Consider the following 26,659-nt stretch of genomic DNA (forward strand, 5'->3'; position numbering starts at 1 on the left):
AATCTTCAAACTGACATAGATAAACGAATCAAAACATTTGAGCTAAGTATAAACATAAACAATGTTGGAAAATGTAAATGACTGCATACATGTGAATGAACGTACATCGTTGCATTGTGTGGAGGCGAAAGGAAACTGCTTCCCAATGCATAAAAATGTGAGCCTATGGACGAAGAGACACCCGACAAACGCTCTTCTGTGCCGTCAAGTCCTCTAAGCCATTTACCCACATTTTTGCATTCAACAGATTCTTAGCAGCTCCGAAACAGTTTCCTTTTCGGCTAAATGGATGCATGCTTTTCAACATCATTGTTTACATACATTAGTAAGATAACTAATGCATTAAATTATAAGCTGGTTTTTTTTTGTCATTTCAGGCACTGCCCAATAATAAACAGACTTCGGTTGCAAAAGCTGCAAGTACAAATACCAAAAATATAAAAGTAGTAATTTTAAATCTGTACCTCAGAGCAAGACCGACGTAAGTCTAAAAAATGCAAATTTCAATTTTTTTGGTGAATTGTACGCAGAAGCATATTCCGGGGAAGATTTCAACACTTGGGGATCTGGCGATCTTTCTGCATTGGCGTCCATTTTTTGGCTCCAGTGCCAGAGGTATTTTACCAAAACAAAAATATTTACCCCAAAAATGGGACGGCCGAGACAGATTCCCAATTATCGAAATATCCCCCGATGACGCATCGAGCCATGTGAACGTCATTCTCAGTTTTTTTAGCAGGGTCAATTTTTCGGCTCACTCTACTTCTTTCGTGCCAATAGGGTACAATAAAAGAGATTTTATCAATGGCTTGAATATTCCTTTTATTACGTGATTGATACACACAAAGCATTTCGCACACGATAGACAAAGCCATTTGAAAGGTGTCTCAGAATAATTGCCTTGACAAGACAAACGGGTTCGTTCACGGAAACAAAAGCAAATAAAGTTCAATCAACTATCTCGGGCACTTTCTACGTTCAGAAACAAGAGGTTCATACAGTTCGAGCAAAGTCCCGTGATCTTTATTTTCCTTTTCCCATTGCGAGGCACCCGAACGGAATATCGGCGACTAGAGCTCCGCGGCCCGGGCGAAGTGCCTCAGGTCGTCGTCCGCCAGGCACGCGAGGAGGACGTCGGTGCAGGTGGTGGGCAGGGGCGGGCAGAGGAGGGGGAAGCAGCGCAGGAAGCGGTCCTCCAGGGCCCTCCTCTCCCGGACCTCCCCGAGCCGGACGAGGAGGAGGTCGCCGAAGAGCGGGAAGTCCCGCGCCAGGAGGTCCCTGTCCGAGAGCCGCCGGATCGCATCGTCGGAGAGGCGACGGGCCAGGCGGGAGGGGGGTCGGCGGGCGATGTCGCGGAGGGAGAGGCGGGTCCCCTCCACCCGGGCCACCCTCATCTCGGCCTTGCACTCGGAGAGCAGTCGGACGCCGCTCTCCTCCGCACCCTGCGGGAGCCCCATCTCCTCACAATGTATCTCGATGCCCCTCCACGCGTAGGTCGCCAGGAGCACAATCGCCACACCGTCTTGTTTACACCGCAGGGCATGGTCCAAGGGACAGTGTCCACCTCTATCTTTAGCCTTCAAGCGCGCACCCCTCGACACCAAGGCTCTCGCTATCCTTACAAAACCTCTTCTCGCAGCTAGGTGCAGGGGGGTGCGGCCCCAACAGTCCGGCCCGTCGCATTCGGGGGCGGCCCCCAGCAGCACCTCCGCCGCGGCCTCCTTCCCACTCATCAAGGCAAGATGGAGGGGCGTCGGTTCAGCACTTGCGTCTGCTCCCCCCGCAAGCAGGATACGGATGACATTCACGCACCCACTCTCGGCAGCGCGATGCAGAGGGGTGCACCAGTACCCATCCACCACATCCGTGATGCAGTCCGCTTCCGCCAGCAGCTCCGCCGCGGCCTCCCTGTCAAACTCCAGAGCCACGTGGAGGGGCGTCCGTCCACGTGTATCCCTTGCTCTCGTGTCCAGTCCTCTGTCCAGCAGCTCCCTGATCCTCTCCGTGTCTCCCCACATTGCCGCCCGGTGCAACGCGGTCCGCCCATCCTCGTCCGTCTCCGACGCACCTCCGTCCTCCGGCCGGCGTCTCCTGGAAGAGAGAGAGATTCGTGTTATTTCTTTTACTTATTCTATCAATTTCAGTGACTAAAAGTAGTACTTTTGACTGAAGAAAACAGCCCCATTGAGAAATGGGTGTGGTCGTCCAATTCCTGGCTTGATTCATTTTATTTTGGATACCATGTTGCTTTGTGCTAACCCTATGCAAATAGATTCTTCCTTACTCTTTACGTATGCAAAGAAAAAAAAAATTGCGCTGGCATTGGAAACAAAAAATGGACGCCAATGGGTAAAAATCGTCAGTAATACAATTTTGGAAATATTCCCGCATGAAATGAAGCATCAAAACTCAGTTTATACGAAAACCTTCTGTGTGAACAATATTACTTATAAAACGTCTACTATTACTGAGTAAGTAGCTTCTTTGTCGTTAGAAATATAAATTTCCAAGTAACAAATGAACGAACTCTACTCGTGGCAACTGTCCATTCGAAAACACTGGACATGATAATAATAGTGCAATTTTATAAAAAAAAATCGCTTTTGTGATATGTTTACAGTTTAGGAAATAACTGACTAATGCACTTTAAAAAATTTTTGACCCCTCTCCCTTTTGTCACAAAGTTTCACACTTCACCATGCTCCCTATTTCCTTTGCCACATGTCATACTGTTTTTAATAAACTTTCTTATCAAAAAAAAAGCTTCATGTCACATTTTCTCCATTGTATGTCCCTCTTGTCATTTATTTCCTCCCCCTTGTCACGAACGGTTAAAATTTAATGAAGCCCACCTTAAACAGGGACTTTGTTTGTAGTCAGTTTCTTGCAAATAGACATTTCTCTACTCTTTTTTTTACGAATGAAAAAGAAAAATATTTTTCGCGCTGGCATTTTGGCGCCAAAAATTTTACACCAATGGATAAAGTTCGCCCATTTCACGATTATGGAAGTCTTCCTGAATGAAATGAAGCCGTAAAACTCCTTTTATACGTAAAACTTCTGTATAAGCAATATTCTTTGTAAAAGTAGGCGGAAATACAAAATTTTCAACAGCCAAATGAACGAATTCTACTCGCGGCAACAGAATTGTCCATGCGAAAGCATTCGACGTCGTAATAATACGCCAATTTTATCAAAAGTTTCACCTTGAGATTTGTTGCTGGCGATAGCAAATGCAGTTATTATTTTGAGAAGATTATTTCGTCGAAACTGAAAGTCCTCCCTCCCTCACTCCGTAAAATGATTTATTTAAATATTTAAATCCCGAAAACATAACAAAAATGAAAATATTTTTAATGCCCATAAATACACAAAAAGCCTCAAAAATTTAAAAAAAAAAAATGCAAGAATTGCATTTCTTTACGGTCAAGCGGGAAATGGCAACGAATAATATTATCTAGTAATTTCATCACGCTAACTAAGTTGCGTGAAAAATCAAATAAAAATGAATTTTTGCTAACTTATAACTGCTTCTAGATCCTTTTCTAGTCACCTTGGCAGGTTTTCGTTTTTTTGCCGTTAACAGGGGATAAAAGTTTTAGGAAGTAGTTTTCACGAGTAGTTTCCAACCATACCAAGCTCAAAGCACTAAAATGCATTTTTCGTGTAGAAAAAGCGGTTTAAAAAATGAAAACTGAATGCTTCACGCTTCCGACAATGAATTTCAACAATGGAAAAGAGATTAAATCAATATTTTTGAGTTTCGCTAACTAAAAAACGCTTATAATTTTTTTTCTAATGGGTTTAGGTTGTCGGACCTTGGTCGCCCTGACAATTTTTTCGTTAGGAGTATTTTTTAAAGACCTTTCCAACCATTAAAATTCGAAAATACTGGACCATCCGTTCGCGTAGAAAGAGCCAGTTAGGACGAAAAAGCGTTGTTTATTAATATCAGTTAATTAACGTTCGATTTCCAAAATTTTTACTGATGACACTAAAACTCGGCAATAGCTACCGAACAAAGAAAGAATGAAGGAAATCGGTTCACAAACAGAGGAGGAATCGGTACCGAAAGAAAACGGCTTGCCTATTAATATACAAAGATACCCGCTTTAAGTTTGCATTCGTCCTTCACGGCTTACAAGAACTAAAAGGTGCGGGAACGTTATTGGGGTTGGAAAATACGTCACATGTACGAGTGGCAGTGGCCTGAGTACATACCGCAAGGCCCCGCAATCCGGGGGCCCCGGATTCGCAAGGGGCCCAAGAATGTTTGAGGTTTGTTATCATTTAATTTTTCCGTGAATCAAACCTGGTTTGAAAAGCTTAAACATAAGAGCGTTAAAAAAAGTTAAGGAATTCATTAAATTTATGAACCTTAGGGACACAGTGAGGCACCTAGAATCCCAGAACCTATTGTTTTAGGGCCTCCGATTAAGATATCGGGGGCCTTGGCCAAACGCATTTTCGGGGCCCTCATGTAGCCAAATATTACAATTTTTTGCCATTTTGGGCCCCTAAATAGCAGGGGCTCAAGGTCACTGTTTAGTCGGCGTATTCAGTAAATAGGCCCCGAGTAGAGAGAAGGGGGCCCACGGTCCAACTTCCAAGCGCGAAAACCAAACCTTGGCTCGGTACAAAGTACCACATGCCCTCCCTAGACCATCACTGGCCACGGAAAGAAGGGAAATTTCCTGAATGAAGAGGAAAGGAAGGAAACAGTCCTGACCGTACCAAAGCCAGTTAAAAGAAGTTTTTGTGTAGGATCTATCTTTGGGGGGTGGAAGGGGGCGAATCGGAAGAGGTCGGAAAAATTTTTTAGCTTCGTTTTCATTCAATTTTATTAAATTTTTCTAAAAATCAAACAGTTTTAAATGCTTATATTGATTCTGGGCCCCTGAGCCTATTGGTCTCCCCCCCCCCCAGTAAGATATCAGAGGTCGTTGGCCAAACACTTTCTCCGGGCCCTCTTATAGCCATACGTTGCAATTTTTGCCACTTGCTAAAACAGTTTTCGCCATTTGGGGGCTCCCCGAATGGCCCGGGGCTCTATGTCATAGCCCAGCTGGCCCATTTAGTCAAGAGGGTCCCTGACATTAGAAGGGGAAACCGAACCAACTCTTGACCTCCCAACTTAAAGAAAAGAAATGGAATAGCTACTTTGTTTTAAGATTACTTTTTTTTGCAGGCAATTGTTATTATATTACCTACTAAGTTTTCTCATTTTTTTTTCCTCAAAACAAATAAAAGATAGGGACTTTACCAAGAAAGTGAGAAGGAAGAGATCCTCTAAATAATTGCCTTTAATTCACCAAAAACAGCCTATTGTGTTTTTAAACTTATATTTTGGAAACATTCCTGAAGAGAGTCCAGAAAACCTCTTTCTTCCCAATATTCAAAAATTGCTTAAAATTACTTTTTTGGAACTTCGATTTTGAAAAATTCCGAAACCTTCCCAAAAATTTGTGATTTTTAAACTTTGATTTTCAAAAAAACTGGAGCAGTCCCGGAGCCTTATCTCTTATCGTCATGTCATCAAAGGTGACCTACAATTGCGGTTCAGGAGTTTAAATTCGGAAAATTTCCGGGGGAGAGCCTCCGAACCATCCAATCTTTTTTGAATTACCGAAGATCATCTAAAATTGCGTTTTGGGAACTTCTATATCGAAACAGTTTTCCTGAAGTCTCATCTTTGTACAACTTCCCCTTACATCTTACATAAAATCCTATAAACGCATTTGTGGACCACTTTGGATGAAGTTAGGGGAAGGGATGAGGGGGTTTGGAACTTTTCCTTATAAATCAAAGTTGCAAAAAGGCAATTTAAGAATGGCTTACAATCGCATTTTTAAAACTTCAATTTCGCAAAATTTAGAAAGAAGGCCAACAAAATCGAAAAATTGTGCCTTAAATATACAGTAACACGATTTTTAGTATGGGGCCCAAAATCAGATTTGCTGGGGATCAGAAAATTTGAAAGTACACAACTGACCAGTGGCATGGCTAACCGATGGTTTTTTTAAATTGGGCGGGCATTTAATTTTTCACTTTATATACATATTAGCTGTACCTTCACGGCGATACCCGTGCAAAGAATTTAAAGCTTAAACTAAGGCTCCATAACGTTAAACTAAGCCAATAGTTGCTCCGAAGCATAAAATAATCCCCCAACTCTATTATTTAACCTCACCAGAAAGTCGCCCGTCATGGTATGGGGGGTGGTAATTTGCTTCCATGTACATTTGAAAGCAGCGACTGCCTGTTTGGGGATATTTTGGTACTTTTAAGTTTTAACCCAAACTCCAGTGGATTAACCCTTAACTCTGGCAAATAGCAGATAATGAGGATAGACAATGATGCAGTGGCTAATAAACAATTTTTTTTTGTTTTAATAAATGATGTTTCCGTGTTTTACTTAAAAAAATGTAGCTCTTCAGCGACTATTCGTTTTGAACAAGGAACATATTAAAAGCCTGGATATTCACCGTGGGGTGCAAAAATGTCAGTTTCTGATTTGACTTATAAGAAAACCCTTAAGTATTCAAATGGAAAGCAAAAATGAAATTGACGCAAGACTGGCTTCGACAGGGAGTGGAGATGAAGCACTAAATAACAATTTGGATTGAGGAAAGCCTTCGAAATTTTTAAACCATCTGATGATTAAACTAATTAATCCCTTAGAATGTGACACATTAATTGACAAAAATTCAATTTTTCTATTTTCCCCCAAAATTCCAAAGAATTTTTTTTTTCCTTACCCACCACTTTAAAATTTCCATAATTGTTACATCTCCAAATGTGACACAATAGGGAAGACTTCCCTTCCCGTTCTGAAAGAACGACAGCACAATGTCACCTCATCCACGGACAACTTACTTGGGAGGTTGTCCTTCGCCATCTGGGGATTGACGCTTGGACGTCGATGGCAGCTCCCCACCTGCTCCTCGGCCACTCCCCTGGAACAGAGAGAACACAGGGCTCTTAGGATGGACAGCAAATCAGGCAAAGCATCTACCAGTGTATATTTTACCTTACGTGGACCATTTCGAGCTTTGAGATCAATAATCCTAAATTGTATGAATTCACCCCTTATAGTTATAACGCTATTAAGATCTGAAAAGCTTCCTTTTTACGCTGACTGATTGTGACGCATGGCCCGATTTTGAAATGTTTCCTCAAATAAATCGAAACAAAACAGTTTTTCAAACGTTGCAAAAACAAGGCTGCTAATGTTTAAACTCAAATGTGTAATTTTCAAACAGAACGGGACTTGTTGCAATACTAAAAGTTAAATTAAAGTGAAAAATTATCTGTCCAGTAATTTAATTCGCAAATCTAAAGCTTGAATTCGGCACCTTGAGATGATTATAAGACTAATAGTTAAAACATTGAGTTAACTATTTTTTCAATTGTCCCTAAATTTGTAAACTGCAAAAAAAAAAAAAAAAAATAAATAAATAAATAACTAAATAAATTTAAAAAATAAAGACCGTTAAGTCAAAATAAAGACTATAGCTTTTGATTAGCTTTCAAAAAACAAATGATCCCAACAAAACAGACATGTGAACAATTTTTTACTTTCCTTCATAATGGATTAAAGACGTGGCAAATTTCTTTATAGTTGGAGTACTCAAAGATTTTGAAAATAGTTTATTCACGACTAAAACTCGCAGGAAGTTTACGACCCGGTATCAAAGAAAGTTAAAAATTGTTTTCAAAATGACGAAACGAAAATAGAACAATCCGGCATTCTGGAAGAAATGCCGTGGAACTCGGTACCCTTTAACTCTTTTATTGGCAACCCCGTCTACCCAGAACCTCACTTTGATTGATCTTGGCTCCTTTTTTCATTTTTATGACCTGTTAGTTTGACCTGTCTGTGGCACTGTAGCGCCTTAACAGATGGACAGAGTTTGAAAAAAAAAATTGTCCGAAAGGAGAGTCGATTGACTGTCCTTAGCTAGGTCACGTCTTCGGATGACACTAATTAACGAAGATGTTGATTAAAAACGTGCAAAGGGGTTTTTCCCCATTTTTGCATTGAAAATATATTTAAAAAAATTTAGTACCAAAATCAAGTTTTTTTTTTGCGCCTGATAGAACATGTTCGGAACTTCCATGTAGCATATAGAATAACAATTATAAAAATAATATAATGAGTTAAAATTCGCGTATTTCATATAGGTTATTAAATAGGCACTTCCCAAAATATTAACTAAAACAGCTGACTTGAACTTTCACTACTTTTTACGGTGGAAGCATTTTTGTACATTTTGTGTTTTTGATGGGACTACTATTTACGAGTTGAAAAAGGATTTAAAAGCATCTTGAGAGTGTCGGACAACAGAGCTTCCATTCTGCCGTCGTAGAAGTTCGGAGGACTCGATCGGGTTTATTGGCAGCCACGCAGAAACATGCAACACAATTGAGGTCTACACAGAAGGCTGGGAAAGTCCCCAAACACGAAACAGACTGAAAGAGTTTGAAGTCGGCACCACAACTCCGAGAAACGACTTTCGGTGCAAGAAACGCACAGAGCTCCTTATCCTCTGCTCATTCTTTGCGCTCAAGACCGAATGATGCAGGAAATTCTTGACGTGGAAAGAGTTTCTGTGGAGAATTAATCGCTCCATGCCAAACTCCAACTCCTTGGAGGAACGGAGAACTTTTATCGCTTGGAATTTGGCAACACTTGAGCTTTAGAAGCGTTGCACAGTGTTTCGATTAATGGGAGCTAGGTGGACAAAAGCCAAGTTCAGAATTCATCACTTCATCACACAAAATTAAAGTGTTCCTAAATTCGCATGATTTCACTGTTCAAGATGGATATTATTTACACTGGTCAGTGCTTTTTTTTCTCCAACTCAATGACTCCATCAGATAATCAAACAATATTAAAGTTTTTTAAAAGATAAACCAAGGAGTTCTTGCTCAATAACATCCTTTAATGTGATGAAAATGATTTTACCCGTATGTACCCGGCCTAAATTTTCTGTAGATAATAGATGCATTTTTACAATTATTAATAAGGTGTATTATAGTCAGCACACTCGAGTACAACATATTTTTTTTTCTCTAGAGTACTTTCTTTCGAGTAGGGATTTCTTTGAAGAATGATTGAAGCACCCAAAGCTTTGAGTGAAAAAAAAATGTTGTACTGGAGTGTGCTGACTGTAATACGTCTCATTAATAATGGGAAAGCTGCAGCTACTATATACGGAATATTTAGCCCGGGTACAAATGGGTACAAGTCATTACCATCACTTGAAAGTTTTGAAACAGGCAAAACATCCTTCGTTCATCTTTAAAAAAAAATTTAACATTGTTTAACTGTCAGATAGATTAATTAAATCAGGAAAGAAAAGCACTTACTAGTATAAATAATATCCATCTGAAACAATAAAATCATATGAAATTAAGAACACTTTACTTTTGTGTGATGAAATGATGTCTGGAACTCAACTGATTTATTCTGCTACAAACGGATATGTACCTTTAAGCTTATTGCTAGACAAAAACAAATGACTAAGCATCATGTTTTGGTTTACTGTTTGCATCATCCCAATAGCAAAGTTTAGAATTTCGAACATGACTTTTGTCCACCTAGCCAGCACTAATCGAAGCACTGTGATTGTTAGTGTCCTGGAGAGAACAGTGGACGGTTTGTTGTCGTAAGAGAACCAGAAGCCCTTTCGAATCTTTCGAATCTGTACTGCATGTAGATTGTAAATAGCGGTTCCCTTAGCTCTTAGTCAAAGCATTAAAACTGAACCACGTCCAACTCATTAATTAGTCTCCACAGAATCTGAGAATCGGAACGAATTCGAGGGGGCCTGCCAACAGAGGAGGAGAGGAAAAAACAGAAGAAAGAAAATGGGGTGAAGTTTTTTAAAAACATGAGAAAAGCAGACAATGCACAAGTTAGCAATAAGAGCTGTTTACCAATAAAGGGCATGTATCACAAAGATAAAAAACTTCTTTCAGACACCAGGGTTGGCAAAAACCGGGGGGGGGGGGGGGGGGGGTTTAAAAGATCATGAACCCAGGGTTTTTTAAAAGAAATGTGGGTTTTTTTTGTCTTTTTTTAGGGAAAATGTGAGGTACTTGTAGCATATTGTAGCGTAAGTATATGGACAAAGCACAAAAATTGTCTTGGGGTAAAAAAAGCTGGAAAATTCAGCGTTTTTTGAAGAAAAGTATAAAAGACAAAAAAACCCAAGAATGGTGAAGTTTCAGATTTTTTAGTTTCCATGATTACCAACAGTTAAGGCAAAGTTACTTCTTGAGTGATAAAATCTATTGTTCGTTCGTTCGTTTTTAATTACTACATTTTTTTTGTGCATTTTACTTTATTGTATTTCATTTTGTAAAGCAAAACTACTGTAGAAAAATCAAGTAGTTTAAATCCCTTTTAACTGAATTCCAGCTTAATCAAGACATTTCTTTGAATTTTATGTTGCCTGTTTTTCTATTTCTGTGTACAGAGTAAGAAATATTAAACTTTTTCGTAAGATAATGAAAATACTGTACATCTTATTCTGTTTTCTGTCTGACCATTTGTGAAACCTGTTAATTTCTAAAAAATATACCTTGTTTATTCGAGATTTGTAGCAAGATTTGTGTTGGTTTGCAGAAAATAATTCACATGAAAGCCTTTTAGCTAGAGTAGCTTCCTCTGTACAATGTACAAATATTGAGAAAATCTGACGTGACAGGACTTAATCAAGATAATTTGAGTTATTTATTGACCAGTTAAAGAAAAAAGGTAAACATATTTATTTAAACTCTTTGAAGTATTTTTTTAATGCCGTTAAGAGATAACAAATACTATTAAAGTTCAAAATTCATTTTTATGTCCATTGTCTGTGGTGAAGAACAAATAAAAAAGTTTAAATTCTAAAAGTATTTAAATTAATTAAGTTTTCAAAAAATTCTCAGAAAATTATAAAAGAACCCGAAAGTGGGCTAACTAATGGGTTTTTTCGAAAAAATCCATTGGGTCCAGTCCGGCCAAACCTGCCAGAAACTGATGATCACTGTTCACATTTCGCAATCTAAGCCTTTCTAAACTGGACTTCTGTTATGAATCACAAGTTGCATTGGACCAGATATTCACAAATAACAATCAGTACCTGCAGTTCCTTGCCAGTCTCCCCTTTTTGGAGGCCTGCATTCGTGGCCTGGGATCGTAATTTTGCCTCCAATTCCCTGCACCTTGCGTTGGAGATTTCAAGGTCACGCTGGGCCTGAAAGAGTTTTGCAAACAATCAGAACTAGATATGGAACACACAGCAGAATTCATGGCTGCACCCCCATCACTGCTATCAATCAAAGAAAGTTAAACATTTAAGCTGCATTCTACGAAAGTATATAAAATAGCAACGTTTAATATAACTCGCGAACAGGGTTGAATTAAAACAATGACCAACCTTTGAAGATTTATAAATGGCATCAACACAAATTGGGTTCAAAAAGATATTCACAAATAACAATCAGTACCTGCAGTTCCTTGCCAGTCTCCCCTTTTTGGAGGCCTGCATTCGTGGCCTGGGATCGTAATTTTGCCTCCAATTCCCTGCACCTTGCGTTGGAGATTTCAAGGTCACGCTGGGCCTAGTTTTGCAAACAATCAGAACTGTCTCAAAACCAGTTAAACATTTAAGCCCAATATAAAATAGTTTAATATAACTCGCGAACAGGGTTGAATTAAAACAATGACCAACCTCAAAACAAAATGGATTTTAAATCTGATTTTAAATCTGCCCCTCCCTCCCACTGAAAAGAGAGAAAAACCTTGATTCAAAATCAGGGAGTTTGCAGTGTTTATAAAAATTAAAAACTATTTCAATGTCCAGCAGGGGGTCTAAAATTTACAATTTTCTTCAAAAAAAATTGTATTTTTCTATTTATTTTTTTGAAAAATGGCTTACAAGTTTAATTAAAATATCAAGTTCAAAAATTATTAGCAAACACATTTTTACATCAACACATTTGGAAATGAATAACACAAAAATGGAATATTAAAAATAAGTACATTTAAGAAAAGTAACTTAAACTAGTATAAATCCATATCTTTGAGTACTACGTGGGATGCTTAAATATTCCAAGAGAGAAAAAATTTATTTAATGCTCATTACAAACTTTTGGCTGTTTGTATTTTTCAGCTCTAAAATTTCTTAAAATTTACCTTACATTAAAAAAAAATGCAGAAAAAAAATCAGTTAGTTGAAGAATATTATAAGTTTTAGATTCAATGTCAGATACCTAAATGTTTTTTAATTTAAATAAATGTTTTTTGGGTACAAGTACATGTCGAGTTTCTGAAGATAGTTTCGTTCCGATTCGGACAATTGTACAAGTGCCGGTTCACACTTTCAGATGCAATGGCCACAGTTGTTCAAATGATATGAAATTATATATATTTTTATACTATTTGTTTTGACGTAAAAGGGAAAATATAAGAGGGAGTGCGACTCGAATCAAAGTTGCCATGCACCGGCAACTTTGCTATCTACGACGTGTGCCTCTATTCCAAATAACAGATCCATTTATTTAAACAGGATTATCAGTTGAAAATCTTATTTTCTGTGTATTTTGAGTCATGTCACCATTTTTCTCAAGCGACGAAATATTTTTTTGACTTTCAATTTAAAGAAAAGTTACTTGTGAGAAAAAACCAAACGTTTATTAAATTTAAAAAATGTTTCCATATTTTGTGTTTGTGTTCATTTTCATGAGTTGCAACATTTTGAACTAAAAATGTTACTATGCTTATATTTCTTTACATAATGGAAATTCATTTCTGAAGTTAGTGAAGTCGAGTCTGTTCAGGTGCAGGACACCTGACCCTCCCCATCACACCCACGATGCCAGAGAGTGGAATCGGGAGAATCCTTACCTTGTCGAGGGCCCTTCTCAGTTCCTCATTCTCGAGAGCCGTCTTCTCGGAGAGTGCTCGAAGCTCGGCCTAAGAGAAAGGAGATGGAATTAAAAGACGGGGTAAACACACTCGGAACGAAACACCGAAGAGATTGATTTCATTCGAATGCACCGGCACAGTATACGCAATTTGGATTCCGTAAGGAATGTGGTTCTCCCTTCCAACGACCTCTAAAAAACTCACTTTAAGGGGTCACAGTATCTTTCAAACATTTTTTTAAAATTTAAATAGATTTTATTTTTCTTTAAACCATAACATGCATACTAGTTTCAGGATCAATAATTTACTATCAAAACTTTAAAATATTGCCTTTTTTTTATTCAAAAAATTGAGGAAAATTTCAATTTTTTAAAATTCCAAAGGCTTTTTTGTTTTTAATTAATGTTAAAAAAACTTTTTGCTAGACGATCACAATCATCATCTCTAAAAATCTGTGCATTCATTTGCTTTTGTGTTTATTAGAAAATTTTCTGTGATTAATTATGTAAAAAATCGTAATTTTTTTTTAAAATATGGTTTTTAAAGGTTTAACATGCTCTAAACATTTGAGTCATTTATAAAATGCTAATTCCATGCACAGTTTTGTTAAATATATTGTCCTAATTGCAAAAAGTATTACTTTCAAGTTGCATCAAAAATAAAAAATAAAAAGCCTTAAGGATTTTTATGACATGAAAACACAAAAAAATGAGAGAGAAAAATCATTGAGAAAAATCAATTTCAAGTTTTTCTTTTGCATAAGAATACATAGCGAGCATGACCTAAAAACATTCATAACTTTTAAAATATTTGAACTAAAGCAATGAAACTTTTTCCCCCGTGTTTGGACTGGTTTTTAGTTTTGAAATAGGCAATTTTTTTTTTTTTTTTTTTCATTGTTTGATCATTTCTGAGGGACTGTAACCCCCTTAAAAGAAAAAACATGATTTTGCAAAAAAAAAAAAGTAAAATTAGTGATTACATTTTTAAAGAATCATTCAAACACATTTTCAATATGTTTTTGAATATGTTCATTTGAACAAAAGAAAAGAGTCCAGGTCATGGTCGTGCCCCAGTCCACCCCATCGGCAGGGGCAGAAACGCAGAAAAAGGAGAAACTGGTCCTTTGGACGGGCGACTACGAGATTTCGACAAAAAACCCCGATGGGTCCCTTCATCTTCGCGCCTTGGCTTCAAAGAGTGAAAAAGTAAAGAGCAAATGACGAAAACACGAAAGCAAATTGACGAAAAGTGAAGTCGATCGGTGGTTTTCAACAGACACGACCGGGGAAGAGAAGGATACAACGGGCGTCTTTCTGCTCAGAGTCGACGAAATCTCATCTGTGCTCGGGAGGAATTCGGTAGGGTCGCAAGGACAAAGGCAGCAGGAAATTTTTCACCCATCTTTTCTCACAAAGAAAACCCAAGCGTTGTAAATGAAGGCAAATTCCGAAAATCATGAGGCTTTCGGAAGGAAAATGGGAGCAAGACTTCACCTGACCACCAAAATTTACATTCTGCATGTCAATGACGTCTTTGACGACTCATATCCGCGGCTAGCGTTCATTTTCATCTCTGATTGGGAAATATTCCAATCGACGGTTTTTCCTTCCCAAATATTTTTCTAGTCTCTTAATGCAATAAAAATTGGAAGATTAATCCAGTACACGAGGGCATTGTCTCGTTTTTCTTCACATAATATAAACATAATTTGATCCATCGTTAACGGTGGCAATGTTTTTTTCATGGATGGCAGATTTATAAATTAAATAGATCCAAAGAGATCGGGAACTCTTTTTTGACGCGTACGGATCTCCAACACAGTCAAACTTGACGTATTTCAAATATAAGTAGACACGCAGCCCCAGACATTTCCGTAAATACTGTTCCTGACTAAGAATAATGGTTTGCAATTCAAATTACTATTATTTGCATAATTGCCTGTGTAAAAAAATAATTTTCATACAGTATAAGGTAAATAATTAGGAATATGCTTTATTTAAAAAATATCTTTGATATTTTTCAGCAAAAAAAAATTAACTTAAAAACCCTGCAATGATGCACCTAAGCCTTCTCAAAGCACTCGGGCAGAGCACATACGTGAGCACATGTTCAGCTAAAGGAGAAACGAGCGGATAAAAAGTTTCACTCACATTTTCCCGGACAAGTCTTACAACAGCATGTCTTGCAACGGCTTCTTCAACCTGAAAAGAAAGATGGAGATCGTTAATCTCAAATGGCTGGGACAAGGAACAAATCAAAGGATGCCAGAGACTAAGACATCAGAACTGCAGATTGTTTCCACTACTTCTCGATGCAAGGAAGCTTTAAATTGATTGTTCTCTCTGGCTCGAGCTCTATCTCCGGTAGTTGCCGCGAGCCTTCGACACAGTCGGTTTGTTTTTTTAACTGGCCAATCCAACAGACAGTCGCAAGTTTGGATTTAAATGATGCGAATTTTGGGCGGGTAAAACGGATGTTGCTGTGGCCCGTGAACCATCTAGTGCTATCAGACTGAATTTTATGCGGCTGTTGGAATTTACAAGGCAGCGGAGGAAGGTTACGTGAGGAGCCACCAAGAGGTCTGCCCGTGTTTCATGTTCATTTGAATTTGTTAAGACTCCAATTCTAAAAATAAAGAACTTTTGCCCGTCTTGAAGAGTGAAAGGGAATTTTGTCTATGACTCATCCTTTCCTCATCCTGCCTTTTGCTGCGTATCATCAGATCGGTGTGTGGATCTCCATCAGATCTTTCAATGTCTGTTACTGGGGTTCGGACCTTTTCTCGAAATGGGGAAGGTAAAGATAGAGCCGACTCATTCGGAGGATCCAGGGGCAGCCAAACGTTAGATGAGATGCAGTTGCGTGAGTCTGATCAGTGATAAATTGCTAGGTTTTTCCCCCAGCTTTAAATGATATAATACATAACTTCATTGTATCAGAACTGCTGTAGCAAACCCAGAAGGTAGGATGCAGCACCCCCCCCCCCTCACAAACACCAGATCAGAGTCCTTGATCCCCCAAACCTCCTTAAAGATCATCTAAAATTTCGGCAGAAGCAGGAACCTGTCCCCATCCTTTTTTTTTTGCTGTGAAAAATGAAATAGCTTTGGAAAATCGAATAATTCAGTGAAAAATGAAATAATCTAAAATTTTAAAATTTATACACATAGTTATGTACTTGAGGAGGGGGTTAGATAGTGCAAATTGCGATAGTGAAATTTTTAAGGCAAGCTTTTTAAAGATTATTTGTGTCTATTTTTGGGGAGGGGGACATCACTCTTGGGAGTTGTCATGTATATTTTTTTCCAACCTTTAAGTATGCAATGGAAAAAAAAAAATTATTTTGGGTAAAAGAAAACAGATTTGTTAAACAAAATTAGCATTTTTAGACACCAACAGAAGATGATTTTGTTCCCCTAAAAACTAATTAGTTTATAATAAGTTTTAAAGAGAAAACAGGAGTAGGGGGCGGGCTATTTTAAACTAAGAACCCTAATATTTCTTAAATATTCATAATTTAATGCATATATAGGGGAGACTGTTGCACCTTGGGACACTTATCATATTTTAATTTTTAATGCCAATTTTTTTGATCAAATTTAAAATCTAAAAGTCAGATTAAAATACCCCAACATATTTCTTTACAATATATTTTTTAAAAATTAAGTCAGTTTGAAAATAAAATAATGCCAGCTATTTAAAGTAAGAGTTCCAAGCTGTCCCAAAGTACAACATCCTATTGTACCTCGGGACACATCAACAGAGAGCCAACTGTATAAGGAAAGTGAGGTCGAAATTACTAAATCAGTTCCAAAAATTATTTCAATCATTACAAAATAAACATTCTATTTCCTTTACTTATGCATTTAAATGTGCAATGTTATAAATGCAAATTATGTACGATACCTATGTGTGCTTTCGTGCAGTACAGCTTCGGTCAGTTCTTCGCCGGCAAAATCCAGTTTCGGCGAGTGGCATGGCCAAAATTGTTTCGTCCCGCCAAATCTACCAATCTCGTCGGGTTTCTCGTTCCCACAAATGGCTCTCAAACCCAGGAATGGACTTTATTTACACCCGACCCTCATGACTTTGGGCAATCCTCTTCGGACAAAAAAAAAAAAAAAAAAAACTAGTATGTTGTGGCCATCACGAAACTTTCTTCTATATTTTTCTTTTTTTTTTCTGATCCCTCCCCATGCTTGACGAGGAAGCAATATTCCAAACAAAAACAAAATTACACCTGCAAAAACTTGACGACCATCCCAATGTCTGAATTATTGCAAAAGCAAAGCAAGGAGCGAAAATTGAAAGTTATTTTAAAAGCCTTGCTTGAATTAATTACAAATATTTCACTTGTTAACAAACATAAGATGGCAACAGTTAAAAATTTTAAATCATTGAGATAATATTTCCGATCATTTCCATTCAATTAAAATCACGAGAAATGCGCAGACGACAATCTATTACGATTTATCTTTCTTATTGTTGCATTAATAAAACTATTTTTATTCGCAAAAAAAAAAAAAAAAAAAATCAACACCTCTTGGAGCGATTGGCATCAAAATTGAACCAAAGCCTGTTTACATATGGATTCACATTTACTCCAAATTTCATCAAAACGTAGCATTACTTCTTGAGATAGGGCACTCACAATGGAAAAAGAGAAATTTCGATTACGCCACCCCCTTTTCAGCTGTTGACACCAAAATAAAATCGGCTCTTATACCCACTAAGGGCCACTTGTCGAAAAAATTTTGTTTGATTCCGTTCGTTATTTCTTGAGATACGGCAGCCACAATGGACGACAAAAAACGTTCTATTACTCTACCCCCGTTTCAGCTATTGACACCAAAATTGAATCAGCACCTGCTCTTATTAGGGACAACATATGGACCTAATTTTGTTTGATTCCGCCAGTTACTTCCCGAGGAATAGCAAGCACGCGTAACTCAAAAAACGTCCCATTGCTCCACCCCCTAGGAGGAATTTGCGCCAAAAAACCAATGGGCACAAGTTCACATATGTGTACCAAATTTCGTTCGATTTCATGCGGTAGTTTTTGCTGTAGAGCGGCCACAAAAAACTGGTCACACACAGAAATGACACACACAGGCACATACACACACAGACAGACAGACAGAAATTTTCCAAAAATAGTCGAAATGGACTCAGCACAGCTCAAAACGTTCGAATCCGTCAAAATTCGAAATTCGAAAATTTGCACGAATCCAATACTTTCTTCTATATATTAGATATAGAAGAAAGTAACAAACATGAAAAATGCATAGTTACATTCCGTTTTTACAATACAGGGGGATCAACGGACCAACAATAGTTGTTATTGTTGCTCAATGCTTGTTTTATGAAATGCGTGCTTTTCAGAAACCAATTCGTGACATTGGACGAAACACTGGGCCATGAAGATCGGTGGGTCGGGAACCACCTGTTTATGAGGCATGAATTCATCTCGGAAAAACTTTTCGGTCGAAAGATTTTACCTCACCGACCCTCAAAGTATTCTGCTTCGGGGAACGCATCAAATACAAATTTGAAACGTGAAGTGGGAAAGAAATACCGAAGAGTTTGTGTTCGAGTTTTTACAGGCAGAGGAAACAAAGGTTCATTTTAAAATTCATCCCATTATTCTTCTATTGCAAAACATTGGGTTACCTTAAACTTAGTTTCATTTTCGGACAGAAATAGCGAAACACAAATAGTCTCACTCACCGAGTTCATCTCGACTTTAATTTGATCTTCACTTTCGTGGAAGTACTCTATTTCCTTTTTTCTCTTTTTGAGAGTATCCTCAATCTGAAAACAAAAGAAACTTCATTAATTCAAACACATTTTTCAACAACTCAAGAAAATGAATTCTTCGCAAATCAAACATTTTAATACAACAAAGTATTAAAAAAGATAAAAGATTTCAAAACATGGGAATTGATTTAAATCATTTATTTACATGACCCCCCCTCCCCCCAATTCTGCCATAATTATTCATACTGGTGATGCAACGGCTGAATGAAAGCAAAGCACAGGTCACATTTGAAGTGTCATTTTGTTTCATTAATAGTTAAATGTTCGTTATCAACAGTTTAAAAATTATTTCGCATGAGTTATTTTTTTTTAATCATAACATAATTCTCAACATTAAAATTATTTTGCCGAAAACATCCCTTTGCTCGCTGCCTCCAAGGTCTTTAAATTAGTGGGAATAAAATTCTCTATCCTATCCCGATTGTCCAGGTAGTATCTTTCAGAACCTGGAGTTCTCCAATTGTGTACCAAATGTAGTGATCACTTATATTCAAAAATCTAGAAACTTTATATGACAAAAAAAGACATATCTGCTTAAAATGCTGAACATTTTTTTCTTTTCGGCATCGTAATCGGTGTTTGCACAGCAACAAAACGTTGCAGTTTAAGCAGTCGTTCTTTACAACTGTAAACTTTACAAATAATTGAAAATGTTGAGTAGGAAATCATAATAAATAAATGCTTATTTTTCCATTTGAAACTGATATCTATATATATAAGAGCGACGGTGTTTCTTTGTTTGTACCCGATGGCCAGAAGCCCCCATAGCTCTGAAACTTGGCACAAAATTCGAAAATACCCCGGGTGTCCGCACCTCGAAGCCCGAATTCTAAATTTCGAATCCGTTTTTTTCCTCATATTAGGCTAAATTTTGGCTAATTAGGGGGTAAAAAATCCCCCCACCCCCAAGCATTATGTATCACTGGAAAGGGTTTTCCTTCCCAAACAAGATGATGTTTGTTCCATTTTTCTCAATTAGAACAGGAGACATAAGCGATTCTAATTGAGCCAATTTTCAAGGCTTCTCTTTTGAGAAATTGCTATAACACTAGGTCCATTTTCCAGACAATTTTCAACTATAACACTAGGTCCATTTTTCAGACAATTTTTCAATTACTTTCTTTTTAAACATTTTGGAGGAAGTTGCCTTTGTTGCTTATGAATATTTTACTATTATTACTTTATTTTAAATTCTTTGTGCGTATGTTAATTGATTTTCATTTTAATTACGCCTGGTGAATTTGGCGATGAATTATGGAGTTTTTTTTTTTACATTTGAAAGCTACTGCAAATGTAATTTGGTTTTCTTTAACTCAAGGGACAGTCTTGCATAATATAGACGAACGCACGAACGGTGTTCGCAGAAAATTTTTGGCCCTGCAGAAATTTTTTTTTCAAACTGCTAACGTTGACTTAAAAAAATATATATATATATTATTTTTTTAAAGGGAATATTTAAGAAAATCCCAGAGTTTATTTCTGTTAAAGGCTTTTAAAGCACATGTGTAAAAAAAAAATAATGGTTTTGGCAGTTTTCTTCAGTTGGTGAAAAAATAAGCAAACTATATGTTATTGCAAAAAAAAAAAAAAAAAAAAAATGATTTAAAGCACTTTTTTTTGTCTCTTTCATATTTTAATATAAATTTAATTTTTTATTCAAGGGTGAGGTAGGCAAAATAATTATTTGCAGAAAATTTTCCAGTTAGGATTTGTGTTCGCAGAAAGCTTTTTATTTTATCTAAGTCTGTCAAGGGATTTTCTTTAAATTTTTAGCACAGGCATCGCTGTGCGGGTAATGCTAGTATTTAATAAGCAAATGTAAAGGTTGGGACTTCTGCACCCCACCCCTCATTTATGTCATACTGTTCAATTTTTATACAAATTTGGTTAAGAGAGGAAAAAACGCAATCCTTTGCCTCAAGTACAGGGGGTAAAACTGTTTGTAGGGTCAAAAATACTGACTTTACTGATCAAAATTTATAAAATACTGACCAAATACTGACTAAAATTAAAAAACTTAACAAGCTTTGGCGTAACAAAAAAAAATATCATACTTAGTGAAATAGATGCCAGCTTTAACTGCAACACATAATGTAAATCTTATTTGGTATAAATTTTGACTGAAAGATGTGAATTTAATTTATATATTCGGTGAATAATGGATAAAACTTTTTTGAAACTAGAAAAATAAATTAAAAAATCTTACTACTGGTCAGAACATTGAATGATTAAGACCAGTTCTTCATTCACAATTTTTTTTCCTTTGAAAACTCACTGGAAAACAATTGCAAGAAAATTGCTGATATCAGGAAATACCAAGTGAAAAAAAAAATCTATAAATTGCACACTTAACCCTGTCAATTTTGAGGTGAAAAAATATTTTAGAAAAACCCAGAGCACAATTAGAAGATTGTTTTGATTACTAATCAGGAACTATTTTTGCATGTACAGAAACTAGGTTCACTTATACTGCAAGAACTTATGATGAAAGTTAAAGGCAGCAATATTTTAAACATATTTTTTTTTCTCATCTTAAAATTTTACACAATGTAGTTGTCATGTACACCTTATTGCTCTGATAGTATCTTCATTTTACCTTACACTTTGGATAAAAATGAAAAAAAATTTCCAAGAGATTTTTTCAATGATGATAAAATGCAGAGAATTATAATAATGTTAAGCATGATTAATGGTTTTAAAAATTTGAAGATAAACATCCAGACAATGCTCATATGCAGTGAGAACAGATCATATATATAGTCTAGTAAATCTGCAAATAAATTGAAATAGTTTATCTACACAGAGGTTAGTGTAATGTGAGCAATGGGGCTGTAGTGTATAAAAAATACAGTAATTTTTCTATGATGATTTATTTCATTGTTTCCAAAGATTACTCTTTCATTTACGTACCTAATTAAAAAGAAAGTATCGGGGGTAAATACTGCTCGGAAAGTCAAACATACCGACTTTAGTGACCAAAATTTATTAAACGCCGATTAAATACAGTAGACCCTCATTTTACGCAGAGGCTACGTTCCACGGAAATGCCACGTTAAATTAAGACCTAATAGTAATGTTAAAATAGGGGTTTGGTTCCGCTGATTAAAAAAAAAATACTTCATTCTAGTGATGAATAATTGTATAATAACTTGAATGTGTACTTATATAGATTTTTATGCATAACATGCATAAAGAAAACAAATTTATTTTGTGTTCTGTTAATACACATGAGCTGGCTGTGACAGTCTTTTGGCAGTCATTAAGAATTTTTCTGTGTAACTCTTTGCAGAGCATTAACGCATCCGTGACCACTTGTGCCATTTCCATGACAGGGCCGCAACCAGAAAATATTTTTAGGGGGGGGGGCACAATTTTTCTTTCACAACACTCTATCAGCATTTTCTCTCTCTCCCTCTTTACATCAATATATATTTATTATTATTATGAATATCATTCAGTAAAATTCCTTAAAATTGTACAAGTTTTGCAATTTATTCAAAAACTGTTGCAAAAACATTAATTGTTCTTACGCCAGAATTGAAATCACGTTAAGAACAAACTTTAAAGTACTTGAAACAACAGTATGGCGGTAAGATTTTCAAATTAATAAATGGAAATCAATACTTGTTATTACTTCGTTTACTATATTAATGAAACAAGTCAAAATGCACACACATTTTTATCACCAAAAGCTCTAAATTATTCATATTTTTAAGATCATTCAAGGAAAGAATAAAAAAGGAACACGTTAAAATGGCATGAAATCACTTAAAAATGCAACAAAATAATCAATAAAATCACTTACACTTGATGAGTCCTAAATATCCACATTGCATATGTACACTTATAAAATTGTCTTATTGTCTGCAAAACAAAGTTTGTCCGACAACATTTTCACCCGTCGTCAATCGGGAGTGTTTCCGAGAAAAACGAAAGTGGCGGTGAATTTGTTTTCCGAAGTTTTTCTCCTCAGATTTACTGCTTATCCATCAACTGTCACAAGGAAGAAGATACGATCTTGTAATCACCGACGTTTAAAATGAGTTCCCAACTACAGAAAAAATAAATGCCGAAAAGCTGAGAGGGGGAAGTTTTAAATGACCTCTCGTCGTCCCTGCTTACTTTGTCACCACTTTGTTTTCTCAAAGCGCGTTCATCTTCGTTCGAATAAAAAAAAAGAGTATTTTTGAAAATTGTTCAAATTAGCATTCTGGGGGGGGGGGCACGGGCTCTGTAGGTCCCCCCCCCCCCCGGTTTCGCCCCTGTTCTATGATAGAATCTTCTTCATGAACAAATCGGGAAGATCATTTCTATTGTCTAGGAATGGCTCAAAATTTTTAACGTTTTTGGTTGTAAGTCACCGACGTCAGTCGTTGGCTTTGGCTTCATTTGTCTCTACTAAAAGCTCTTCTTCCAGTGAGTTCTGAACTGTGTGAGTTTAATAACTTTACTTCTGGAAAGAGCTCTGGAACCCGTCGCATAAAATGTCTCCAGTGGCCCGAGCTCGATGATTAGCACCCCAAAATGCAGTTTATTATGCGCAATCTGAAATCTTTATGAGTTTTGATTTTGAAAGAGGGGAAAATTTTATCTGTTTGCCTTGCTCATCCGCGTAAAACCGAAACTCAGCCGCGTAAAATAAAATATAGATATCAAATCTTAAACCGCGTATAATTGAAACCGCGTAAAATAAGCCCACGTAAAACAAGGGTCTAACTGTAGTAACAAAATTTTAAAAATACTGACTGACTAACTTTAGAATAATATAATAATCAGCAATGCTATGCATTGTAAAATGGATGCTTATTTTACTTGTAATGTATGGCAATGCCTAATTTGTAATGTAAATCAAAAACAAAATTTTGACCAACAGCTGTAAGTTTAGTTTACATAATTTCTATATGATGATGACCAACAAAAAACTTTTAAAATTTAAGAGTCGGGGAAATTTTTTAGATGCCAAATTCTTATTCAGTCAAAAGAATATTAAGTGCAACATGGCTTCTGAAAAAAACTGGTTGTTGGGGAATGTTTATAGTCGCCTGGGCAGCCCGGGGCACCCGGAATTTGTCAGATCCTGACCACAAGAATGATGAATTTTTACTGCAACCAGAAAATTCATCAATTTAAAAGATCGTTCAAATGTTCAAAAGTTTATTAAATTATCGAGAAAAGTTTTTCTCATCATTAATCTTATACTTTTTCTTATAAAACCACAGTAAAATTACTTTTAAAAAATCCGAAATCAAGAATAAGAGACAGAAGGTAAAGTATCCATAAATTGAACATTCATTTTCTAATTTAAAAAAAGCAGTATATTAGCGTGAAAATAATTGTACATGTTTCAAAAAGCTTTAAGCATCTGTTTGAAAAAGATGATGATGATGAAGAGAGAGAAAGAAACTAAACAGGGGCCTAAAAAGAAAGCCTCTTAAGTAAAACCCAGAACATCTCATGCTCAGAAGACTTTGAATTGTAAGGAAGAAGTATTTGGTAGGAACTGAATTCCCTTGTCACGATAAATGTATTAAAACACAATTGAAATCTCAAGATATTTAAAAGAAGCATTCTTGAGAATAGTACACAAAAAATGCTGTTCTTCACTTCTTTCTTTGTTACATTTGGGGCAAAAATAGTGGGGGGGGGAATCAACCTGATGAATCGATTTTTTGAGAAATCACCCCTTATTTACCATGTACTGCACGATTAATGGTTTTGTACACATTTAAAAGTAAAATATACACACCATGGTCTTATGCAGAGATAATTTATTATTTTAATAGAGGAAAGTACTACATGATGTGTATATCCTACTATGAACTTTAAAGTATAGTGGGAGAAGGGGGAGTCTTAAAAAAATAATAAATAAGTAAATAAAAAAAAAATTCTTTTCTTCTTAAAAATTTATTAAATATTTTAAAACAGAATTCCTGATCATCCTTTTTAATCAATTGCAGAAACGAAAATGAATATCGTAGCAATTTCAACATTTAGTGTGGAAATAAAGATACATGATCAATCATTAAAACAAAACCAAAAAAGAAATCATTTACAGCTTTCTCATGCTTTGAATTCCCTTCATTTTTATTCTAACAACCAATCATCAACTTTTGTCAATGCTGTTAAATGTACAAGAAACCATTTCAATTGAAGAATATAAAGCTTTTTATAACGCTTTTCTCAAAACTTTCAAAAAATTTAATTTAGGAAAAAACTTTAAACATACGCCTACTCTCTAAATATTTGCACAAAAAATAACTTTTAGCATGGTTAAATTCTTATATAAAGGTTTCAAATCAACATTAATATTACTGTTAAAACGTTTTAAATTTCTCAAAAAAAAAAAAAAAAAACCCTTAAAACAGCCAAATTTGAGAAATATGTTTCATACATCAATAAGTTTGTTCAGAACAAATCCTCCTGTTAGTTCATGATTTATATCTTTCTTTCAATTTTCGCACAGTTACTTATGTTTTTATTTATTTTTTCCTTTTTTTGAACCACTGGGGAAAAAAAGGGAATGATGCACACTCTACAACATTTTTTGAACAAGGTTTTTTTAAATGGGAGGGGGGGGGGGGGCAATCAGACAGACCATTTGACACACATTTTTTCATCTCAATACCTTACTTCCAAAATTTTTATTTTGCAGTATTCATTACGTTAGTTATTTACTTGACAATTATTTCTTTTAAAGATTTTTTTTTACGCATATATTTGTTTTTTGTTTAAAATATTTGTGAAAAGTAGACTAAAAAGAAGCTAACAGCAAATTATTCTTATAAAATAATGCAAGCTTTACCAGGTTGGCAAAATTAGGTTGCAGTATTGGCAAGGTCTCACTTTTTTGGCATTTTTTAATAAGAAAAACATAAAATATCAGTGCCGATATTTTTCTTAAAATGAATTCATGGGCAAATTTGTAAAAAAATACTGACTTTACTGACTAAATTTTGAAAAAACTGACAAATACTGACCAAGTTGGAGAATACTGACTTTTACTGACCAGTTTAATGCCCTGAAGTATGGTTTATGCTTGTATTTTATCTACTTTAGATTCCTTTCCATTTTATTTAAAATTATAATTTGCTTCGAAAAATAAAGTAAGTCTCAACCTTCTTAACATGTACAAAGTATTTTGTTTTTGCGGTTTCATCCAGAAATTTTGTATACATTTATCGCATGAGTTAATGAACGGTCAATCTTTACAGCACAGACATTTATTGTAGCCAATCATTAGAGAAAACCCTTAAAAAGGTCAACGTTCTAAAACACCCATCAAGCATGATAAACATAAATAAAAACGCATAAAACTTTCGATGCTTGAAAACAAATGTATTGTTCGCACTGTTGTACTCGGACGAGGCCGAGTCGTTATCGAGGCATTCAGAGGGCCTCGCATCACAAGGTCTTAAATCTGATTGTGCAGAGGTTGAAAAAATGCTTTTGGCTTTTCGTTTTTGCACTCACTTAATAGGAAAATTAATAATCGCTTATTCATGCTTTTAATGTTGTTTGAGTTATTCGCAGTCTATACAGTCGAGCTATTTATATCCTTTTCCGATCCACAGCGCAAAAAAAAGACTAATGATACAACCTTAAAGTCACACATTTACCGGCAATAAAAAAGAGAAAGTTAATAATGAGAAGAGCGCCGCTTGTTTTGATCCTCCCAAGTGAACGGGGCGGAAATAATAAAAGTCAACTTTCGTGAACAGTAGAAACAACTCTAACTTCATGGGATAGGAACGAATCAGAAAATAAATGTTCCACTTCTTTGAAAAAAGAATGGATAGAAACACTTACTTTGGAGCTCTGAATTCGTACTTGATTGCTTTCGAGAGACAACAAGACACCATCTAACAAAAAATGGATGCCCCGAATGCTACAGAATTACAGAATAGTACATTAGGCGGGCAG

The 26,659-nt window shown here is 36.1% G+C and overlaps 1 protein-coding gene and 1 long non-coding RNA gene across 2 annotated transcripts in view; both read right to left on the reverse strand.

The window, feature by feature from the left end:
• Positions 1-814: 814 nt before the first annotated feature.
• Positions 815-26,659, reverse strand: part of LOC129233733 (ankyrin repeat domain-containing protein 65-like) — a 57,588-nt gene continuing 31,743 nt past the window's right edge. The window contains exons 2-3 of the mRNA XM_054867711.1: positions 6,877-6,956; positions 815-2,091 (exon numbers count right to left, since the gene is read on the reverse strand). Coding sequence (XP_054723686.1) covers positions 1,071-2,091; positions 6,877-6,956 — 1,101 coding nt within the window. The 3' untranslated portion in view covers positions 815-1,070. The remainder of the gene's footprint in view (positions 2,092-6,876; positions 6,957-26,659) is intronic.
• LOC129233735 (uncharacterized) lies at positions 12,823-26,653 on the reverse strand. Its single transcript, XR_008581481.1, has 4 exons — positions 26,546-26,653; positions 18,650-18,733; positions 15,073-15,123; positions 12,823-12,967 (listed from the first exon to the last, which is right to left on the reverse strand). It is a non-coding gene; the product is annotated as an uncharacterized LOC129233735 (long non-coding RNA).

This window comes from Uloborus diversus, unplaced genomic scaffold (genome assembly GCF_026930045.1).
Source record: "Uloborus diversus isolate 005 unplaced genomic scaffold, Udiv.v.3.1 scaffold_670, whole genome shotgun sequence".
NCBI lineage: Eukaryota > Metazoa > Arthropoda > Arachnida > Araneae > Uloboridae > Uloborus > Uloborus diversus.